Here is a 19,660-nt window from a genome sequence, read left to right on the forward strand (position 1 = left end):
AATATGCAAATAACTTCTCAGCATCGACCAGGTTGTGGGTATCCTTCACATCCAGCCCTTGGAGCGCACCAAAGAGGAGAAGGACTCTACCGCATCAACCTCTACCTGCGTCTTGTTAGCTCTTGATCATCGATTTCCTATTTATGCAGCTGAGAGGAGACAAAGACACCTGATCAAGCAAAATGCTGTCCTTTTACCGGCACTTATTAAAGGAACAGTGGGAGGCAAAGCACATTTTTGCTGAGGGGGTTGATTCCTTGCTGCAGTGGGCTGGTTTTGATTTTGTGGTTGTTTTTTTTTCCCCTTTGCTTGCTGTCTACGCATTTGTTTGCTGCAGGGCGTGAGGACAACCTTAAATATTTGTCGTCAGGACAGGAGACCAGCACTGCTGCTTGGTGCTTGCCAGGTGAATTATCCTCTCCTGCACCCCTGAGTCAGCACCGTAGAGAGCTGATTTGAATTCCCGAATGTTTGGAGGCTGAAGATCACAAGGTGCCTGCTGGGCCCAGGGTGCAGGGAGCCTGACTAAAGCTGTTCTGCTGAATCCAGCAGAAGGGTGTCTATTGTGTTCCCACTTGCATCTAATAGGTGTATTTTTGACGGGGATTGAGGGCGGAGAGCATTTGCAGGATGCACTTGTGCAGGAGGAAACATTCATCTAATTCAGGGGTTTGCAACCTCTGCCCGGTGGGCCGATCCAGCTTGTGAAGCCAGTTTATCTGACCCGCAGAGTCGGTGGACTTTGTTTCGGTGACAGGGAACTTCAGTGATGTTCCAGCAGTGACGGAGCATGGCCCACCTCGTACCCAAGCTGTGTCGTCTCAGCTTCAGTTTGTTATATGGTATCAACCACTGACCTCGTGAAAGCGGATTTCAGATCTGCAGAGGGAGGCTACGGGGAACTCTCCTCACTTCATTTTGGGGCTTAGCAGAACGGTTACTGAAAGTTGGGCTCTAAACCTGTGTCCTGCGGACGTCTCCATTCAGGACAGCTTCCCTCTTGCTCCTCCGTCCTACTCGGGCCTGAGAGGAGAATCCTGGCTTCCCGCACTGCTTGCTGGGCCCTCACCACCCCCTCTTTTCTGTCCCGGAGCAGGAAGCAGGGCCGACCTGAAGGAACCTCCTCTGTTCTCTTCCGTGACACAGCCCCATCCCAGCCCACGTGGGTTAGCCCAGATACTAGCTGGAAAATGGCATCAAGAGGGGATGCCCACTGCTCTGCCATGCTAGCAGTGTAGGAGCTAGGAAGAGAGCCTGCCTCCCTTCCGAAGCCTTCAGCATCATGCACTTAGAGATGAGACAATGGCCTGGGCGGCACATTAGTTTGCCCCACATTGATTCTTCTCCCACCATTAGGTCAGATGAGAGACAGGGGAATTTGCAGCGCAGTGCGTGGTGGCTGAGAAGGAAGAAAGATCCTGAGAAGATGATGGAGATTCCTCTCTCCACCCCTGAAGATCCTTGACAGCCAACTGTGCTCCTGAGAAACAGTACTGAAGGTGCAGCGCTCGGGCGAGCAGGGCAAGGGCATACAGTCCCCTGTTGCACAGTCCACTCCAGGTTATATGCCTGTGTGGGTAGTATCTACAGCTGCTGGGGGCTGCTCCAACTTAGGGCAGTGCACATGGCGCTGCTCTGGAGCCCAGGATCCCTGCAGAAGAGGCTTCTGCTGGCCACCACCCCAGCTATAAGGGAGGCCGGGTAGGGTCACTTAGAATTGGCCCTACAGTGTCCCAGCTGTTGCAGGAGCCCTACAGCCTCTCCGTGTTGCTAGAGCAGCGTGCAAGGGTTGGAGTAACAACCAGAGTCAGCCCCTCTGTGTTACTCCTGTTCGCTTTAAGACATTTGGTGAAACAGCTCCTGGAGGACTGGGAAAATTCATGTTATGGGGGAGGAGGGCCACATGGGATCTCATGTTTTCCAGCTAGCTGGCATTAACCAGCAGCTCGTGACACCGAGTCTCCTGTGCCCCTCCAGCAAGCTGCCCAGAGAGGCCTTTTGTGGCCAGTTTCCACAAGTACTTCCCCGCTGAATGCAGAGATGCCTGGGGAAGGGAATCTGGGTAGACCATCAGCAAGCCAAAGCCATCAGTTTTGTTTCTTACTCCATAGGAACAACTGAGCTGACGGGCCCATAGTTTGCAGTTTGCCTGCGTGGGGGATATCTCCAAGAGATGCTGTGGGAGTGGAGCCAGATGAGTACAAATGGCATCAATTCACCCTGAGAGAAGCCGGGACTGATGTCTCCACTGCCTGATTCATGTGAAGAGGAACTGCAGGCCAGCAGCCAGAGGGATGCGCCTGGCCATGAGAGCGCAAGAGCCCTGCTCCATCAGAAACAATCCCCATCTGCCAGAGCTCGAGGCAGGGAGGCAGCAAGTTCCCAGCTCCTGCCTTTAAAGAAATAGGCCCCTTTTCTTCCAGAAGCAGCAGCTTAGCCAGGCTGTTAAACTGGAAAGGGCTCAAATTCCTCCTCTGCTGTTACCCAAATGGCCTTCCAGCAACCCCGGACATGAAAGGAAACTCCCACTGGGCCCTGGAGGGCACTTACTCCTGTGCAACACCACTGCCAAAGCAGAGCAGTGGCTTCTTAAACTCACTTCCCTCTGGTGGGAAAGGTGACCCAAGGTGCAAGGCAAGTGTAGAGGCTGGAGACACCGTAGCTATATGGCTCGGTAGAGAGGTGGGGTCCAGAGCCCACCGCTGCTGGGAAGCGGCTGAGAGGCAGAAGACAGTGGCGGACATTGATATGGAAGCAAGGCCCCCTTACAAGTTAGGAGGGAATGAAGTGTTAACGCCTAGAGTGATGTCCTTGGAAGGAAGAAGGTCCCACACCAAGAGCTGCTAGAATATTTTATTGTTTACAGTCAGTTCATGTTTTCCTACGGTCTGGTAGAGCCACCACTCTCGGAGGCAGTTGGGGCTACCGCTGCTGCTTTAGAGAAGTGTTTGAACATATGCACTAAAGCGATGCCAACTGTACAGCACAACTCCCTTCGCCCCACTCCCTCCCCTGCCGTGTGACATCCCCTAAGCTACCACCTCCCAGACAGGCACTGGCATGGAGGCTATATAGTCAGCACAGCTGGCACTTGGAGCTTAACCCAAGCAATCTCCTAGATTTGGGGGCTTCCTTGGGTTAATGACTGCCTGCAAATGGAGGGAAGGGGACTTCATAGCCTAGAAAACCCTATCCAGCCCTGTATTCATCTCCCGGACACATAATCCCAGCCCTCTGCGTGCATATCCCACACTGTACAGCAGTCCTGGCAGAAGAGCATCAAGTGGTCAAAACTGGGATCCAGCAGCTGGAGAAGCCATACAGGCCTGTCAGGGCTGTGCAAGCAGGGAGTTTCGAGGGAGAGGGTCATGCTGAAAGGATGTGCACCAAGGCAAGGGTGTGTACAGTGTACCGGGAGCATCTGCAAAAGGTCAGGAGCGGAGGTCAGTCGCTAGGAGAATAGCACAGGAGACAGCAGCAGGGGAGAGTGGTTCCCCAAGCCGAGTAACGTTTAGGGGACAGCAGGCTTCCCAAGATTGGCACCCAAATATGGGGGTGGGGAGGCAGAGGAAGAGGGTCTCAAACCTTAGCATTCAAGTGGAAGCACGTGGGTGACCGTGGCCGGGTGCAGTAACCATAGAAGCACCCGGTGACTCTGGTGAAGGCAAGGGGCTCAGAGGATTTCTGTCCCTGGAAACGTCCCAAACCACAGTCACCCAGCCCCTGCTCTGTGCAAGCTTTGTGGCTGCAAGCCTCAACAGGGGATTGCACCTTATGTGCAATTACACAGGGATTCCTCCTTGCCATTGGAGGACCCCAGGATGATCTCTAAGAGGCCTGTGGAGACTGGGCATCTGTGAAAAGGCTTCACACTAGGCTGCAGCCTTGCAGAAAGCACTGGAGCACGGAGGGCCCTGGATAATTGCAGCCCTTTCTTAGGGCCCTGCCATCAACTCAGTGCCCACCACAGCAAGGCCAGCTGATAACAAGAGCATCCTTGTTGCCATCAGAGGCAGATCTAGCCATCTGTTGCCCACCATGCTGGAACAGGCTCATCTCTAGCACTTCAAGCAAGGATATTCATGCTAACTGTCTGTCTGTGACCCAGGCAGGTGCTGGAATAGGAGCTGCAGATGAGAGGTTTCCTCCATCACAGCTAATGAGCCAGTGCCCTGAAGGCCTTTGCATGAGGAAATGCTGGGATTTCTGTATAAACAGCTGGGGAAGGGGCGAGATAGACTACACGTAACACAGATCCAGAGGCTTCAGAGGAAAGGGTTCCTCCCTCCCTGTGATGGGGGGAGAGGAGTAGAGCCAGTCAGTGGCAATAAAGGCTGGGGCAAGTTACTGGGCAGCTCTGGAAAAGGCCCTGCTCCGGCCTGCGGGAAGGCACTCATGGAGGCGGGGAGGGTCACTGCTGACGGGATGCTGCTGAGCGGAAGAGGAAGCGAAGCACTGTATGTCATGGAGTTCATGGTCATTCCCATGGCCACGCCTGGCACCGGGGAGCTGGTCCGCATCTGATTGAGCGTCGGCTTGGCCTGGTCACCAATGCTGAATGGGTTCGTGGGAGAAGGCGCACTGAGACCTGCCGGGAGAAAGAGCACAGCACTGTCAGGGATGCAGCCTGCTGGACAGGGGGATGGGAGCGAGGGTCAAGGTCAAAGTTGGCCTCTGGGCTCTCCAAACAGGTTTGTTGAATTCAGCTGCTGAGCCAATGGTTCCCTAACATTCAAGGTTGCATTTCCTCCCAGGGACTCTGACAGAAGGCTGCAACATTTAGCTTTAGGCATAACACTAGAGATGAAGCCAACACCTGGGAGAAGTTTCAGACTGACCTCCAAGCTCCCTGGCCAGGGTCAGGTCTTGAATTTGGGTTTGTCTTTTAAGATCAAGGGAAATGCAGGGGCTTGAGTGGCTGTGGGTGTCACCCGTTCTCAGCGCGTTGTGGGAAGAACGCTCTCAAGGGCCTGCATCACCTCCTTGGGGTGGACCTCCCACCTTTCTCCATACGCAGCCCACCACAACCCTCAGGACCTGCGCACCATCTCTCTCAGCCCTTTCCAGCATGCCTCTCCCTCCACCCTGTCCTCCCTCTCCCCGCCACTCCAAAGCCTACCTGACAAAAATGGGTTACGGGTCTTGGCGGTCTGGGGGGCCGTGACCAATGAGTCCAAATTGACCAGGGAGGAGGCGGCAGGGTCAAGGAAGGACTCGGGCGTTTTACAGTCTTTCCTGGAGTCGGTAAGGGAGTCTGCAAGGCTGGTGAGATCAAAACTCTTGGCTCCGTCCTGCTTGGTCATCAGAACTGGGTCACCAAAGGGGTCCAAGTCTAGAACAAGCACGTGAGGCTTAAAGGCATGCTAGACAAGGCACAGTGTGTTTCTAAAGAACCGCAGGCTGGAGCCCGGCCTGCTGTACGGGAGGGGCGCAGAGCTACGCAGAACGACGCAAACCCGGGAAGGGGAATAGGCCAGGGTCCGAGAAGCATTGCCCTTCTCTCTGAGGCTGTCTGCATGGATGGCGCATGCACCAATGCTGCCCTTCTGTCTGCAGCAGCCTTTGACACAGAGGGTGCCAGAGACCAGGGGCAGAAGCAATGGGCATGGCACCATCGGTAGAGAGAGAAGCTGCCTTCTCTCTCTACCCAAGTCAGAACCGTGGCTTTCCCCACCTCACCCCAGACAGCTGTAGCTAATGGAAAGCTGCAGCTGGCTGAGACTGCCTTAGCCCACGTGCAAACCCTCCAGCTACCCGTCCAACACAGGGGTGGGTTTACACTGCGATTGGCAAGCGTGACTGGAGTGTGTGTGTGGACACCAAGCCAGTTTTGATCTCACCAGCCAGGTTCCAGCCATGGTGAAGGTGGGACAACGTGGTCTTGGCTGCAGGGTGGCTACTTGAAATCCTGGGGGGTGGGGGTGGCCTAGAGCGAAGCCACCGTGTCTTCAGTCAGTACCTGAGCTGGCTAAAGCTAGCTCCACTGCTGACTGCTGAGCGTAGACAGGCCGGCAGAGAGGTGAACTGCCGACCGCCACTGCAGCAGCATGCTGTGCAGTCTGTAGGCAAACACCATGGCAGCCAAGCCAAAAATACAACACAATGCAAAACCTCTGGCTTATCACAGGCTGCCCTCTCTTGCAGAGGGTGACAGATGAATTTCCCTGCTGTCCCAAGCACACCTCTGCTCCAGCCCTCCATCTGCTGCCCTCTCTTACCCAAAGGGCTGGTGGATCTGCGAGATGATGGGGCCTGTAGTTTGTCTTGCTCTGGCTGCTCTGTTGGCTCTACTGGGTTTGCAAACAAGTCAAAAGCGTCGCCACCTGAAGCGGAGAGGAAGAAGGGAGACGCAGGGGCTCAACAAGGGGAGTGAGAGGAAGGCAGGAGGCAGAGAAGGTATGGAGATCAGAGAAGGGCAGGGGCCATCAGTTGGAAAAAGGGACAAAGAAAGAAGTGAGACGGGTTGAGAGGGGGATAAAGAGAATGCAGAAGAGCAGAAGGAAAGAGAGAGAGAAATGAAGTCAGTCGGCGAGACCTGACGGTAACAGGACCTCCAGGGCTAAAGCAGACAGTGAATCAATGAGCTGTCACTGGAGGACATCAATGGCCAACGCACCAGTGAGCATGGACAGGAAAGACATACAAATCATAGACAACCAGTGTTTCCTAGTGCTCAGACCCTGATCTCCTTCGTACTGCCCCATGTCCAGCACAGCTCCGCTGGGAGTTCAGGCCAGCAGAATCCACTCCATCCAGCCCTTTGTAAGCAGCTGATTTGAATTCAATGGCTGCAAATGTAGGCAGCTGTAATTAAGAGAAACCTGGATCCCAAAGGAGAGACAAGACTCGTTTTTAGGATGGCAGGACGACCAACCCCGAGGCTTTGAACAAAACAGGCTTCTCTTACCGGCCTCAGGAGGGTTCTCGACAGCACTTCTCCAGGGATCGGCAGCAGAGGGTGGGGGCGGGGATGCTTTCACCCAGGGGTCTACAGAAGAGAAACTTGAAGACAGGGGCGTCTTCCCCCAAGGATCAGAGGAGGAGGAGACAACAGGGGGCAGGTCCCACGGCGCTGCCAAGGCTTGGTTGGTAGATACTGTCTGGCTTAGGGGATCGCTGGAAGCAGCAGGGATGGGAGCCCAGGGGTCAGCAGAAGGGGCCCAAGAGGTTGATGCTGATTCCACATTTGACTTGAGATCTGAAAGACACAGGGGAAGATGTAGGACTCTGGAACTGGCAGAGAGGAGGGAAAAGACTGACCCACAGTGGGCGGCACAAAGGGGAAAGGATGAAGATGGGGGTGAAGCCACAGGAATGGGAAACTGGAGAAGAAAAGCACCAGGCAGACTGAAGGCACAAGGCAGGAGAAGCATGAAAACAAGCAGGGGTTCATTTAACACTTGCCACCCTTCTGCCTTCAGTTCCTCTTTCCACTTATAAGCTGCTGTGAGGATGGAGGGAGGGGAGGATAAAGGGCACGGGCAGGCGGGGAGAGACCGTAAGCAATGTTCTTACTGTTAGGATCCCAAGAGCCGGACAAGGACAGAGCTGGAGGAGGAGAGAAAGTGCCACCATTGTCCCAAACATTAGCAGACTGAGAGTTGTCCCCACCTGGAATATCCCACGGGTCAGCAGAAGCACGGGTTGAAGTGGCCGGCGCTGGGCCAAAAATGTCTGCCAGCTCCAAAATAGAGGACTAGAAATGCAAGGAGGAGAAAGGAAGGGGTTACGGTGTGGGGAATCCAAAGCAGCTAGACACGATACCAGCCACAGAGCTCCTGGGGCTACAGAGGCTGGCCTGCTCTCACCACGCTAGCCCCCGGGGCATCAGGCCCAGACGGACCTTTGTCATTTCTCAGCTAACCCCAGGCCTCGCCCACAGAGAAGCAGCTCAAACTGCATCGTTAGCAGGGAATGCCCTGCTCTAGCCCTTCTCTCAAGAGAGACGTCCTTTCAGAGAGAGTCCAGCTCTGGCTTAGGCGAATGCAGCACTCGTTAGAGAGGCGGCGTGACCTCCAGAAAAACTGCAGTCCTCTGCTCACGCCTGGAACAAATGCAGAAGAGCCCACGACAGTGCAGCCAGGCCTGACGGGCTGTTCAAGGAGCCAAAAGCTCCTTCTCTTTCCTCGTCTGGGCTGTCATGGAGATTCTTCTCTGCAGTGCAGGAGCTGCTCTGAAATCAGCAGATCACTTTGCACAGCCATCTAGATCACTTCTGATCACAACCATTTGAGCCCATGCCCAAGAGAGGAAATGATCTGCAGCCCGTTACAGATGCCCCCAACCCCCAGTGCTTGCTACCACTTTTTACCTGACTGTTCTTCAGCTTGTCCTCTTCTTCCTCCTCCTCTCCACCCAGCTGGGTCTCTTCCAGGGTCTTCTGTAGCAGCGAGTTCTCTCCTTGCCAGGCCCTCACTTCCTGCAGTCAAAATGGACAATGCATTATTCATTATGTCTGGGATGTAACGAGTAAAGACGAGAGAGAATCAGATGCGCACTGCCTATCTGTAGAGAGACCGAGGGTAGGGGCCACCATGTGCCAAAGTGTTAGCCAGCAGCATTGTTTTCCACTGTGTTTGAGCATTTCAGGACAGATCTGCCATTAGGAATATTGATTGAACAGGCTTAAGAGCTGTGAAGGTAAAGTCTGCAGCCAGGTAGGTAGCAGAAGGAGAAGCGCTGGAATACATCACGTCCCCACAGAGACACCAAGCGAGGTAGAAAGTAGCGTGGTTTCAGTGCTCCAAAGCCCCAGGTCAAACCTCACAAAGTGGAAATTCAAGAAGAGGTAAGTGCCTTTTGGGCAGCCGGGCGCGGGTACCTTCTCGTGCTCCACCTTGCTCAGGGTGAGTGCTATCTGCAACTGCATTTCTTCCTCTGTGGCGGAGGCTGGAGAAACTGGCTTCTGCCAATGAAGGAAAGCTAAGTGAAATTCCTGCTCTGATCCCAGGTCTCTGCACCTGTTGACAAATGAAGCCCTTCCTTGCAACCAGCTTTCCTTCACAATTGCCTGTCAGTTCAGACAGCGAGTCGTCTTTTTATCTAAACATTTTTCCTCCTCTGTTGCTATCCATTCTTCCATCTAGCTAGTCATCCATCTTTCTTACTGCCTTATTCTTTCCTCCATCCATCATCCATGTGCTAATACTTTTCAAGCTGTTCACCGATCTTCCTTCAGGAGACTACCGATGTTTTTCTTCCTTCAATCCCTCCACCCACCAGCCAGCCATCCCCTCCTTTGCTCATCTGCTCAGCTGTCTCTCTAGCAATGTGCCCACTTAGCCACGGCTGAAGCTTCTCGTCTGAAGAACAGACACCTTGAAACTACCCATCTGAGTCCTGGCATGGCTGGCTTAGCCCTTCCCCTTTCTGAGACACGAATGTGCAGCTTATAAAACAAAGTCTCTGGGTTGGGGCTCTAACACCAACACCCTTTTGCATTGCTTGAATATTCAAGATTCATGCTCATCTTATTCCCCTAGGTCAAAAGATTTCTCTCCTTCCACCCAGGCGCTTGTAATTAAGTAGGTTGCTGCAGTCCATCTGGAAGTTGGCTTCCCTTCAATGACAGGGCATAGAGACCCCTCAGACTGGAAGTTACTGTTGCTTGAGGAAGATGCCGAGCATTCGTTATGACTGCCATGCATGCACCTTGCCTCTGCAGGTGCGTTTGGGGCTTACGTCCCCTTTTGTGGTGTGCAGATGGTTGATGGTTTTTATTTAGGCATTTTACTGCCTGGCTTCTCAGGCCTTTGAGCTTCCCTGCTGACCCACTTCTGCCCCTAGATGAAGCCATGTTTATCAAGAGCACCCCTCCCCAAGGCTACACGCTCTGCTTTTAATGTCAGCAGATGTCCCTGCTCCTTTATTCCTACTAGGATATCTCAAAGCAGGTTTTCCTATCCAGGCTGAAGGACAAAGCACAGCAGATCCCTGCCCTTTCTATCTGAGAGTCTCAGAGGGCTTTATAGGCATTGCACAGTTAATCCTCATAATACCCTTGCGGTGATGGTATTATCCCCATTCTTCAAATGGTTGAACAGATAGGTGAAGCACAGATCTCTTGATACATAAGTGGCAGAGCAAGGAAGAGAACCCCAATCTCCTTATTTCCCCATCATCGACTTTGCAAGGCCACCCACGTTTTTCTCTCAAGTGCTGCTAAAAAATAAGCAGATTGTGCTTTATCACCAACTCCATCCATCCTTCTGTCTCTTCACTAAATGCTAAAACACCAGAGACTCCACATGTGTGCAACAGGCCACGCAGACACCCCCCGTGAAATGCTTCTACGCCTTCCATTTAACAAGACTGAGATCTTGTCTTTGCTACCAAATTGGGATGCTCTCGTATACTATGGGTCAGCAGAGACAGAACCAGACTGTAGTTTAACCATATCCCCATGTGCTGATGGCTTGGCCTGGTCTAGGACACAGTTTGGTTCCTTCTTACTAAAAGGCCAAACATGTAGTTAGGGTTACAGTTGCCAGGGATAGAGTTGGTCATGCTGAGACCCCAATGGCATCTTTTCCCAAGGCCTGATGGCACTGAAAGGTGACTATTTATGTGAAGGCTTGGAGCCCAGATAGCTTCAAGTGGGGTTCTTGCTTGTTTCTTCAGCACTATTCAGAGGATCTTCTCCGGCAAGGTTGAGAAGCTATAAACGGCTACATTCCCAGGACAAAATTGGGATGCACTTTTTATAGGCTCTCATACAGCTCTTGGGAAGGGAAGGGTGGGAAACAGAAGCTATTCTGATTGCTACTTAAATTGTAGCCATAATAGCAGACTCTGCAACTGCGTGCCTTCCTACCAGCGAGACAAGTCTGGTGGCTCAAAGCCAACATGGCCCCAAGGACAATCTTGGGTCTGAGGGGGGTGGCTAGCAGGTGGAGTTTGAGAGACGTTTCACTCAAAGTTTGAGTTAAATCCAGAAGCCTCTGGGCTAGAAATGCCCCACCTCTGAAAGTGTCACCCAAGGGGCACTTGGCTTTGTTCTCTACTTGTGTCACCAGTGTCCTTAGAGGTAGGAGTGCCAGTTGGAGCTAATCTCATATTGCATGTGTGTAAACACACCATCTCCATTTGGAAAGGGAGAAGCAGATCGCCTGATAGGAGACTTGCAGAGGGGCGGGGGTGGAGGGAATGTACATAAATGACGCACTGGGGCAGGGATTCTGGGACTGACCGACACAATCAATACAACAGAAAGATGGAGAAGACAAATTAGGTCATTTGGTGCCCCCACCCTCCCCTCTGCTTGCCCTGGCCAACACAGAATTGCTTTCTACAGTGTTTTCCAGAGCTTTGCATAGCATAGTTTTCAATAATCCACAGGGATTTGAACACAGTCAAGTCGAATAAAGACGGGGATCACATGCACACACCAGCACAACAGTAACCCAAGCGCAGTTGGTGTCACGAAGGCACAGAGCCATCCCTGTGCGGAGAACCCACCTCCCCCTGGGGCGCAGCTTGTCCATGGTATCTGCCAGGGAAACAGCAGAAACTTTCTGGGTACCTCCGCTCCGAACCTTAACACGTAAAGTAATTACGGCAGAGGAACTCGCTCTGGAAAGGTAACAGGCAGCTCTGAAGTCCTTGGCAAGACCACCCTTTAGGTTTAATTGAGTCAGATTTCACCCAGTGGATTTGAAGCGGGGGGATTACATAGGACCTGTTGGAGCCTGTTGTAAGTCCTGAACCTGTATCCTCTTACTTTCTTTGAAAGCACCTGATGACTTGGGGAAAACAATGATTTCAGGGCACCCACAGAGCAGAAAGGCTTTAGAGGGACGGCTGCTGCCTCACCAGGAGCATTTGCTACTGATTTAAGAGGCACAGAATAGTGCACGCCACGGCACAAGGAGGTGGGCTCACTTGAGCGCGCCGTGTCCAAATGGTGCATTGGCAGCGCCGTGCATCCTCATCACGCCGAGACTTGCTGACTCACAGCATCTGTGGGGAGCAGCCAGGAAGAAAACTCTCCTGCACGTGTTAATGTGGTGACTGATGGAGCTCAGGAATCTCTCGTGGGCCTGACCCACCCAACCCCAAAGGAGAGAGACAGCAAACACTACCTTTTCAGCTTCCTCTCGACTCATAGCCAGTGCAAGCTGTAACTGCAGCTCCTCCTCTCCAGTGGTCTGGGGTCTTGCCTGCTCCAGGTCGGAGGTGAATTGAGGGGATGAGGAAGAGGCTGAGATACCAAAGAGGAAGAGTTCAGATGGAAGAACCAGGAGGAAAGCCTGAGTCCCCGGCATTGGGATTTTTCTAGGCGTGAATCAGCAATGACCACCCCTCCTCCCCCTCTGCAGTGGACTTCTCCCTCTCCCAACATCACCCGGCTCAGGCTAAAGGCTATTGAGGCTGAGAAACTGCTTGGGAAGCTGCTGGTCTCATCAGTGATGTTGTGGAGGACACAGAGAAGGAGTCTGCCTTTAAAGAGCGGGAGCTCGAGGCCTGTCCGTTTGAGGAGAAGGGCATGGGGTCTGGGCTCAGGATACAGGTGGGATAATTATTACTCAGTGCATCAGGTGCAGACAAGACACCAAACATCATGGTAAAAGCCTTCAAGAAGTGGCAATGAGGCAGGCAGCTATGCCTACAAGGCAGATGGGAGGGAGGCAGGGCTGTACTGGGGGCTAATGTCCCCAGAAAGGTGGAAAAGCATCCTCTTTATAAAGGTATCTGAGGCAAGTCATTGGAGGTGACCTCTGATGATCCCTGGAAACACAGTGGCTTTCGCAGGGTGGAGTCACAGCCTTAGTTGTTATCCTCAAAGTGCCACCTACGCTACACCAGCTCCATGTGACTAGCACTGAGGGCAAACCTTATCTGATGGCTTTAAAACAGACAGGAAACCATATTCAGTGCATCATCAGCCCAGTGGAAATGTGGCTACGAGGGAACCATAGCATATGTGAGCCACTGGCCTAAGACAGTCATGCTCTGGGCCACGGAGGGGTCTCAAGAGATACAAAGCTGACCCCCAGTATTTCTTCTGAACCTCAGACCCCAAAGCCCGGTGGTCAGAAGCACCTGTGCCCTCCATACCAGAAGAGGAAATGCCCACTTACGCTCCGCACCACTGCAGTACTTACAGTTAAAGGATGATGGAGACCCCCTGGGCCTCCCGTAGTCCTCTCCGTACTGGGATGTCCGCCGGCCATAGGAGAGCTGGTGGCTGCTGTTGCTGCTGATGCCCATGCCTTCGACGGACATGCGCTCTTTGGTTTTCAGGGCATGAGCCCGTTCCTGCTTCAGCCTCTCCTCGTCCTTCAGCAGAGCCATGACCTGCTTGACTTTCTCCCGGACATTTATGCCCTGGTCTTTGCCATCCCGGTCTATGTACTGGAAATCTTTTAGAGTCTGAATGGTAAAGAGGTTCTCCCGGCATTGATGGGCCACCTTCTCCGATCCGGTTTTGATGAGGTAGTCCAGAAGGGTCAGCGCTTTGTACACATGGCGCCAGTTCTTGCCGCTATCATTCAGCCGTCTCCAGATCATCCCCATGACCTCGGCGAAAGCCACGGTGTTGAAGGTCAGGTCGGCGATTTCAGACATCAGGGAGCTGGGTGGGCCCCAGGGATCGTTGGAGGTCGCCTCACGCACCTTGATTTCTGCCTCTGAATAATTGTGCACAATGTTTTTGACCTGCCGGCGCAAGGCAGAGGTAGTCATGGCTGAATCCTGGGGGAAGTCCACAGCTCACAGTAAGAAAGGAAAGGCTGGGGGGATACACAGCTGGGCTCCCAACCAGAGTCGCAATGCCAGCTTCACCGGCGGAGGGGCTCTCGTTCCATAGGTTTTACATTGAGCTGGAAGAAAGAGGTAGACACCAAATGTTACATGCAACCTGCAATGATCAAAAGATGCCCAAGTGCCGCTTCCAAACCACGCCTGTTGTTGTCTGGCTGCATCTTTAAGACATATCATCATGCCCCATTAAACACAATTTGAAAGGTGACACTCCCCTGTTACTCTGCTACTTCCCAAACCTGAAAGGAAAAATGTTATAGAAGAAGTTTGAGTCAAGCTCCAACTTCCCCTTCCCTCTGGTTTGAAGTTGGAACCAGATCCCAGGAAGAGCCTGAAATACCACAGGGGAGTCAATCCTCATGGTATTTCCTGCCAGAAACAGAGACTGCCAAATTTCTAGCTCTGTCCCACCAGCATGGAGAAGCATCCCAGCCTCCTGGAGGGCTTGACCCCCTTTTTTTGTGGGGTGGGAGGGTGGGAAAGCCTCATGAGAGAGCATCTAGGATATGCTAAGCCATCCTCCCCTCAAGCTCATGCATCTCATAGCCCCTTTATCCTCTACAGCAGAGGTTCCCAAACTTTTTCTTGTTGTGTACCCCCTTCCAGATTGACCAGCTAGCCCACATACCCCTACCAGCATACCTTGTATATTTTAACCCCTTAAATGCCAATTATTATTATTACGAAAATTGAATTTGCCATTCAACAGTTTCACCTGTGTACCCCCTAGAAATGTTTTGCATACCCCAGGGTGCACGTACCAAAGTTTGGGAACTCCTGCTCTACAGCATAGGAGGATCTGGCACTTGCATATGGCTGTGAAACAGGTTTGGTGCCTTTAGCCCAGGTATGGACGAGGCTCTGGCCACTGAGTGCCTCTCCATCTCCCCAGGGGCAGCAGAGGTGGGGGCTTTCTGGTACAGGGCTGCCTGAGCCTCTCCTACTTACCCTGTGGCCGTAATACTCAGCACATTACACTGCCAAAGCCCTTTACAAACATTAACTAAATTAATCCACAGCAAGCCCCTGCAAGGCAGGGAAGCATTGTTATCCGCATGCTACAGGACGGAGAACCGAGACGCGGGGTGAAGTGACGCACGGAGAGCTGGCACTGCAGAGCCAAGACTCGCACACGCTTGCTTCTGCTGCCTGGGCTCCATCCAACCAGCCATACAGTCTCAGGCTGTCACTGGGACTATCTGGTAGGTAACCAGAAGGGCCCGGTTTCTTGAGCTGTCAGCCCAGCACCTTTCAAAGGCACCCAGCTCACTAAAGAAACATGCAATGCATCTGTTATATTGCTGCCAGTATCCCTACTGGGGTCAGGGGCAGGGTGGGGGGGAATTCATTTGCTACAAAGCAGAAGTCAGTAAGTTTAAAACCAACAAAAGAAAGTTCTTTTTCCCACTGCCAGTTTAACCAGATTGAAAAAGGGATCGGACACATTCTTGGAGGAAAGGGGCATCAGTAGCTATAAAAAAATAAAATAAAAGGAAGTTGGGGGAACAGCTTCCAAACTTCCTAGACCAGGGGTCAGCAGTGTTTTCGGGCAGTGACAAAAACACCCACAACCTTGACTTGTAAGATGCTGGCGTGCCAGGGGCAGGTGAGCTGCGAGGGGGCCCACTCCTTATTGTGGCAGCACAGCCCCTGCCCCTTCCCTGCCATCTGCCCTGAGGTGCACATGCCAAGCAAAGTGCCTTTGCATGCCATGCTCTGGCACCCATGCCAGGGGTTGCCTACGCCTGCCCTAGACTTCAAATGCTGGAGGCTGCAAGTGGGAAAGGAACAGGGGAAAAAAACCCTGGTCATATCCAGTTCATTCTCCCTTGCAGCATCTGCTCTCTGTCCCCACGTGACACAGGAGACTGGGCAAGATGGACCCATGGGCTGACCCAGTAAATGGCAGTTTTCCCATTCTTGTGAGGCAGGGTGGGGTGCCGAAAGCTAAGAACATCTTGCTTCAAAACTGCTTGCACCAAAACTTCTTGCACAAGGGTAAGCTATCACATACACACACCATCTGTGGCGGGCAGAGTGCAGCTAAATTGTCCTGCAGGATCCCACAGATCCGGCTTGCCCAAGCAGAGAGAAACCTTCCCCCCTGTCACAACAGTAAAATCCGTATGGCGAACCAGATCACGCTGTGACAAGCCACCACGTGGCAAAGGCTCCCCCTGCCCCGTACTCACGGACGTCGCAAGCAAAAGACCCGGCGTGTTAGAAACCAGCTTCCAAATCTGCCCTGGTGATAGGAAGAGCAGAGTCCAAAATTCAATCCCAAGGCTACTCCAGGGTCCTCTTGCGCCCACACCAGGCCTCTCTTCCTAAACTCCCCCCTTTGCATCTCTACGTCCTTTGCTTCCCCATCCAGCCGCTGCACTCTGGGAAATCACCGCGTCTGAGATACTGACCCACAGGGGAAATCCAGGCCCCACTTGCGACGATGGAGACCCAGAGCCACGCCGGAGGAGAGAGGTGGTGAGTTTGCACTCCACCCCCCTCGGGTGGCACAACAGGTTCAGCTTCCGGGCTTCGGATCCTTAAAGGTAACGGCAGGGAGGTGGCCCTCCCTACGCTCGGGTTGCTACATCGGGTTTCATCCCTCACCTCCCAAAGTGACTCAGAAATAACCTCCGCTTGCAAACCTCGTTTCTTCATGACTGAATCGGGGCTGAACACCCACTTGCATGAACACGCCCATGAAGCACGTGTGGCTCCCACCGCGCATCATCCAAACCAGCAAAACCAGTCGTGTGCCGTCATTGCTTGGAGACACCTCCAGTGCGCACAGGCCCTTCGCTTGTCAGGACGTGGCTTTGGCCCTTCTTGTGGCCTTGGCCTTTCCTTCCCCAAGAGCCGCGGAGAATGGCCACATCACTCCCCAGCCACCGTGGGAAGTCGGAGGGGAGGAGTCTGCAAGGACGGTGCTCGCACGGCCAAAGAAGTTTCTTTAAAGAAGCTTCCTCGTATCGATTTCCTTTCCTGATACAGCCCATTTACTGGCTTTAGATCTGAGTGCAGCTACACGCCAGTAAAATGACTGCAATCAGGGACAGAAGTGCTGGGGGGCGGGAAGGGTTTGAGGGGGTTAGAGCATTTATTCCTCGCTGCTTAAAAGCAAGGACTTGGCTTTATCAATACCCTTCAGGGCTCAGATCAGCAGTATCCTCTCCGAGAGCTACAAGGTCATTGATAAAGTTCCACCTCCAAAAAGGTGCCACCGTCCCTGCTACAAACAGCAGCCTGGTGGGGATTAAATTCTCCCTCCGCTCAGGACTTTCTTGCCTAGCTCGGGGGGAAAAAGCCCCCCGCCTGCACCCTCCCCCAGCACCAAGGAGCAGCAGGCGGCACGTGACAGGTCCGATTGTCCCCAGCCCGCGCGGACACAGGGCTGTGGCCGGATTTCACCTGCTTTCGAAACTTCTTGGAAAGTTTTTGGTGTTTTATGAAGTACAGAGCAAGGGGAAGGAAAAAGAAACACCAAGCAGGGGGGCGGTGGTGTGGGGGAGGAAGGGAGCGCGCGTGGGCCTGGAAGGCTGCCAGCGGTGTTAAAAGCAGCGAGTTTGATTGAACACAATATCTCCAGGAATATAAAGGGAGTGAAACAGAAACCGCACAGTAGATAAGGCAGCAGCACCAGGCAGCCTCATATGGAATTACTGCAGTGACCTTGAGCAAAAAGCTGTCAGGTGGGGAGAAGGACACGCAGAGCCTCGGCATCGAGCAGAAGGGCACGGTGGCCACCACCTGGGGCACCTCGATGATCTCCCCGCAGGGGGCCAGGAGGGGACTGGGAAAGCAAAAGAGAAGGGGCTGGAACGAGAGAGAGAGGAGGACAGACAAAAAATGAGAGGGCAAGAGGTAGGAAAGCACAGGGAAGGGAGGCTGAGAAAGAGGGAGAGTTTGGAAAAGGAAGAGGCCACCACAGCGAGGGTGGGAGAGACAGGTGGAAAAGGGATAAGGAGGAAGACTTGTTTAAACGTCAGTCGGATACGGGGCCCTCCCCGCAAGAGAGCGCTGCACGAGCCGAAAGGGGTGCGAGTCAAATTCGCAGGGCGACCCGGACCACGCCGCCAGACGCCAGCACTTGGCAAAGGCTCTCGCTGCCCCGGATCCACGGACGCACGGCGGGGTCCTGGAAGGCCCGGCCACAGCCTGCCCGCTTTCCTGTCTCTTCCCTGTGCGCCGGGGGCCAGGACGAGCCCCAGGGACTGGGAAGGGCTTGGGCTCCCTTCAGACTTGACCAAGATGGAAAGGGATGAAAAGAGGAGGAGGGGGAGAGAGAGGAGGGGGGGAGGTTCAGTGCGGGGCTTGGCTGTGAGACCCCCCCCCATAACATTTCCCGAGAGCCCAGACAACCCCAGAGGCTCTTAGCAAAAGCCTTCAAATCAATGATACTGTTCACGAACCAACACGCGGGCACATCCAAAGCGCACACTTACCCCTCGGCTGCCCGCGCCGCCATTCAGACCTGCCATGGCAGCAGGGGTTACATAATCCACGTCGGTTTTCTCCCCTGCCTGCGCCCCTGACGGGATGCCCGGCTGTTCTCCTGCCCTGGACGGGGCATGGCCGGAGGGGAAAGCGCAGGGTGACCCAGGGCGGGCGCCCGGGGACTCTGTGCCGAACGGCAATGCCAGCACCGCTCCCATGACCAGAGGGCCGCCAGGGAGGGTGCCAACACAGCGAAGGCTTGGGGCGAAAGAGCCGGGAGCACCCTTGGCACCTATCCCTTGGGGCGCAGGCACCCTGCACCCCCACCTGCCTGTGCCGGGGAGCAGGGCAGGGGGTCCCCCAGCTCCGCCGTCCCCGAGAAAGGCCCAGGCCGCGCGCTGCAGGCAGGCCAGGGCCCGGGAAACGAATCCTACGGCTCTGCCAAACTAGTGCTGGGAACCGGGGCGCGCTGCGCTGCAGCCTGAGATGCTCCAGCCTCCAGGACTTTCCTCCCCACCCGCCTCGCCCCCTCCTCTGCCACCACGGGCATCGCGGCGCGGCTCCTGTGCCAGGCATCCCAGCGCAGCAGTGCCGGGCGAGGACAGGGGCTCCTACCTCTGGCGCTGGCTCCCTCCCTGCGAGGCTGTGCGAGCAGCTCCCCCTCTGCGGCGCGAGAGGCAGATGGTGTTCAGCAGTCCGCCCTTGCACGGGAGACAGCTCCGCTCCCCGCAGAGGGCTGTCGGGGCTTAGGTGCTGCAGGCTCAAGCCCAGAGCTCCTAAATCCATCCAATGCAAGCAGGGCTCCAGCCCCCGCGGGGTCCGGCGAAGGGGCTGGAAGCCGACTGGAGCGCGGTTCCTCGAGACGGGCAGAAATCTTCCAGCTCTGGGTGTGAAAGTTGTTCAGCTGGCTGGGCAGGTCTGTCTCAGCACGAACAGGACACGACTCGGGAGGAATTGGCTGCTCTCATTAACTCCTTCAGGCCCATGGCTTTTTGCAAAGCCTCACGCTCCCCTTCATCCCAGCGATGGCAGCCCCTGCAAAGCCCGGGAGGGGACCAGCGGCAGGCTCAGCGGCTCCCTTTAACCCTTTCATCTCTGCCTGCCATTGGGAAAGGACGGAGAGGTCCCTTGGAGGGGACGACGATGTTGCAGACAGTGCGGGCTCAGCCACTGTCTCCTTTGGTTTCCAGCCACTCGCAGTTTTATTTTTAACTTGCGCTCCGGCATCATCCGGGGCTGCAGGCTTCTCTGCCCCATTGAAATGCAGCCTCAGTGACACCACGCTGCTTTTCAATCATGTGCATTAAGCTTTTACGGGACCTAAATTCGGATGACGGATACTCCCCCCTTCCCTGGAGAGCTACAGCGTCTGGCTCAGGGGGTGAGGATTCAGATGGCATTAGCAAATAAGTCAGGTCTCTTGCTGTCATCATTGCCACCTCCTCTCTCCTGGCCTCTGCCT

The 19,660-nt window shown here is 54.2% G+C and overlaps 1 protein-coding gene across 3 annotated transcripts; it reads right to left on the reverse strand.

The window, feature by feature from the left end:
• Positions 1 to 2,838: 2,838 nt before the first annotated feature.
• EPN3 (epsin 3) lies at positions 2,839 to 19,272 on the reverse strand. Of its 3 annotated transcripts, none has more exons than XM_019542484.1 (10): positions 18,814 to 19,250; positions 13,104 to 13,820; positions 12,081 to 12,199; positions 8,822 to 8,905; positions 8,312 to 8,419; positions 7,612 to 7,696; positions 6,908 to 7,198; positions 6,219 to 6,329; positions 5,120 to 5,332; positions 2,839 to 4,588 (listed from the first exon to the last, which is right to left on the reverse strand). In XM_019542484.1, the coding sequence occupies exons 2-10, from the start codon at positions 13,681 to 13,683 to the stop codon at positions 4,266 to 4,268; spliced, it is 1,914 nt and encodes a 637-aa protein (XP_019398029.1). In that variant the 5' UTR covers positions 13,684 to 13,820; positions 18,814 to 19,250; the 3' UTR covers positions 2,839 to 4,265. The 3 variants fall into 3 exon arrangements, with proteins under 3 accessions (XP_019398029.1, XP_019398028.1, XP_019398030.1); XM_019542483.1 differs by having other exon boundaries at positions 6,219 to 6,332; positions 6,911 to 7,198; positions 18,814 to 19,243; XM_019542485.1 differs by lacking the exon at positions 8,822 to 8,905 and having other exon boundaries at positions 6,219 to 6,332; positions 6,911 to 7,198; positions 18,814 to 19,272.
• Between the last annotated feature and the right edge of the window lie 388 nt (positions 19,273 to 19,660).

The sequence above is a fragment of the Crocodylus porosus genome, unplaced genomic scaffold, assembly GCF_001723895.1.
Source record: "Crocodylus porosus isolate Cpor-Errol unplaced genomic scaffold, CroPor_comp1, whole genome shotgun sequence".
In the NCBI taxonomy this organism is placed as follows: Eukaryota; Metazoa; Chordata; order Crocodylia; family Crocodylidae; genus Crocodylus; species Crocodylus porosus.

What these genes read in the sequence shown, in the direction of transcription:
- EPN3 (XM_019542484.1), bottom strand. Translation starts at nt 13,683, where the DNA reads ATGACTACCTCTGCCTTGCGCCGGCAGGTCAAAAACATTGTGCACAAT. An exon ending in ACAAGCTGAAGAACAGTCAG is followed by an intron (nt 7,697 to 8,311) that starts GTAAAAAGTGGT and finishes TTGCATTTCTAG; the next exon opens with TCCTCTATTTTGGAGCTGGC. An exon ending in TGACCCGTGGGATATTCCAG is followed by an intron (nt 7,199 to 7,611) that starts GTGGGGACAACT and finishes TGTGTCTTTCAG; the next exon opens with ATCTCAAGTCAAATGTGGAA.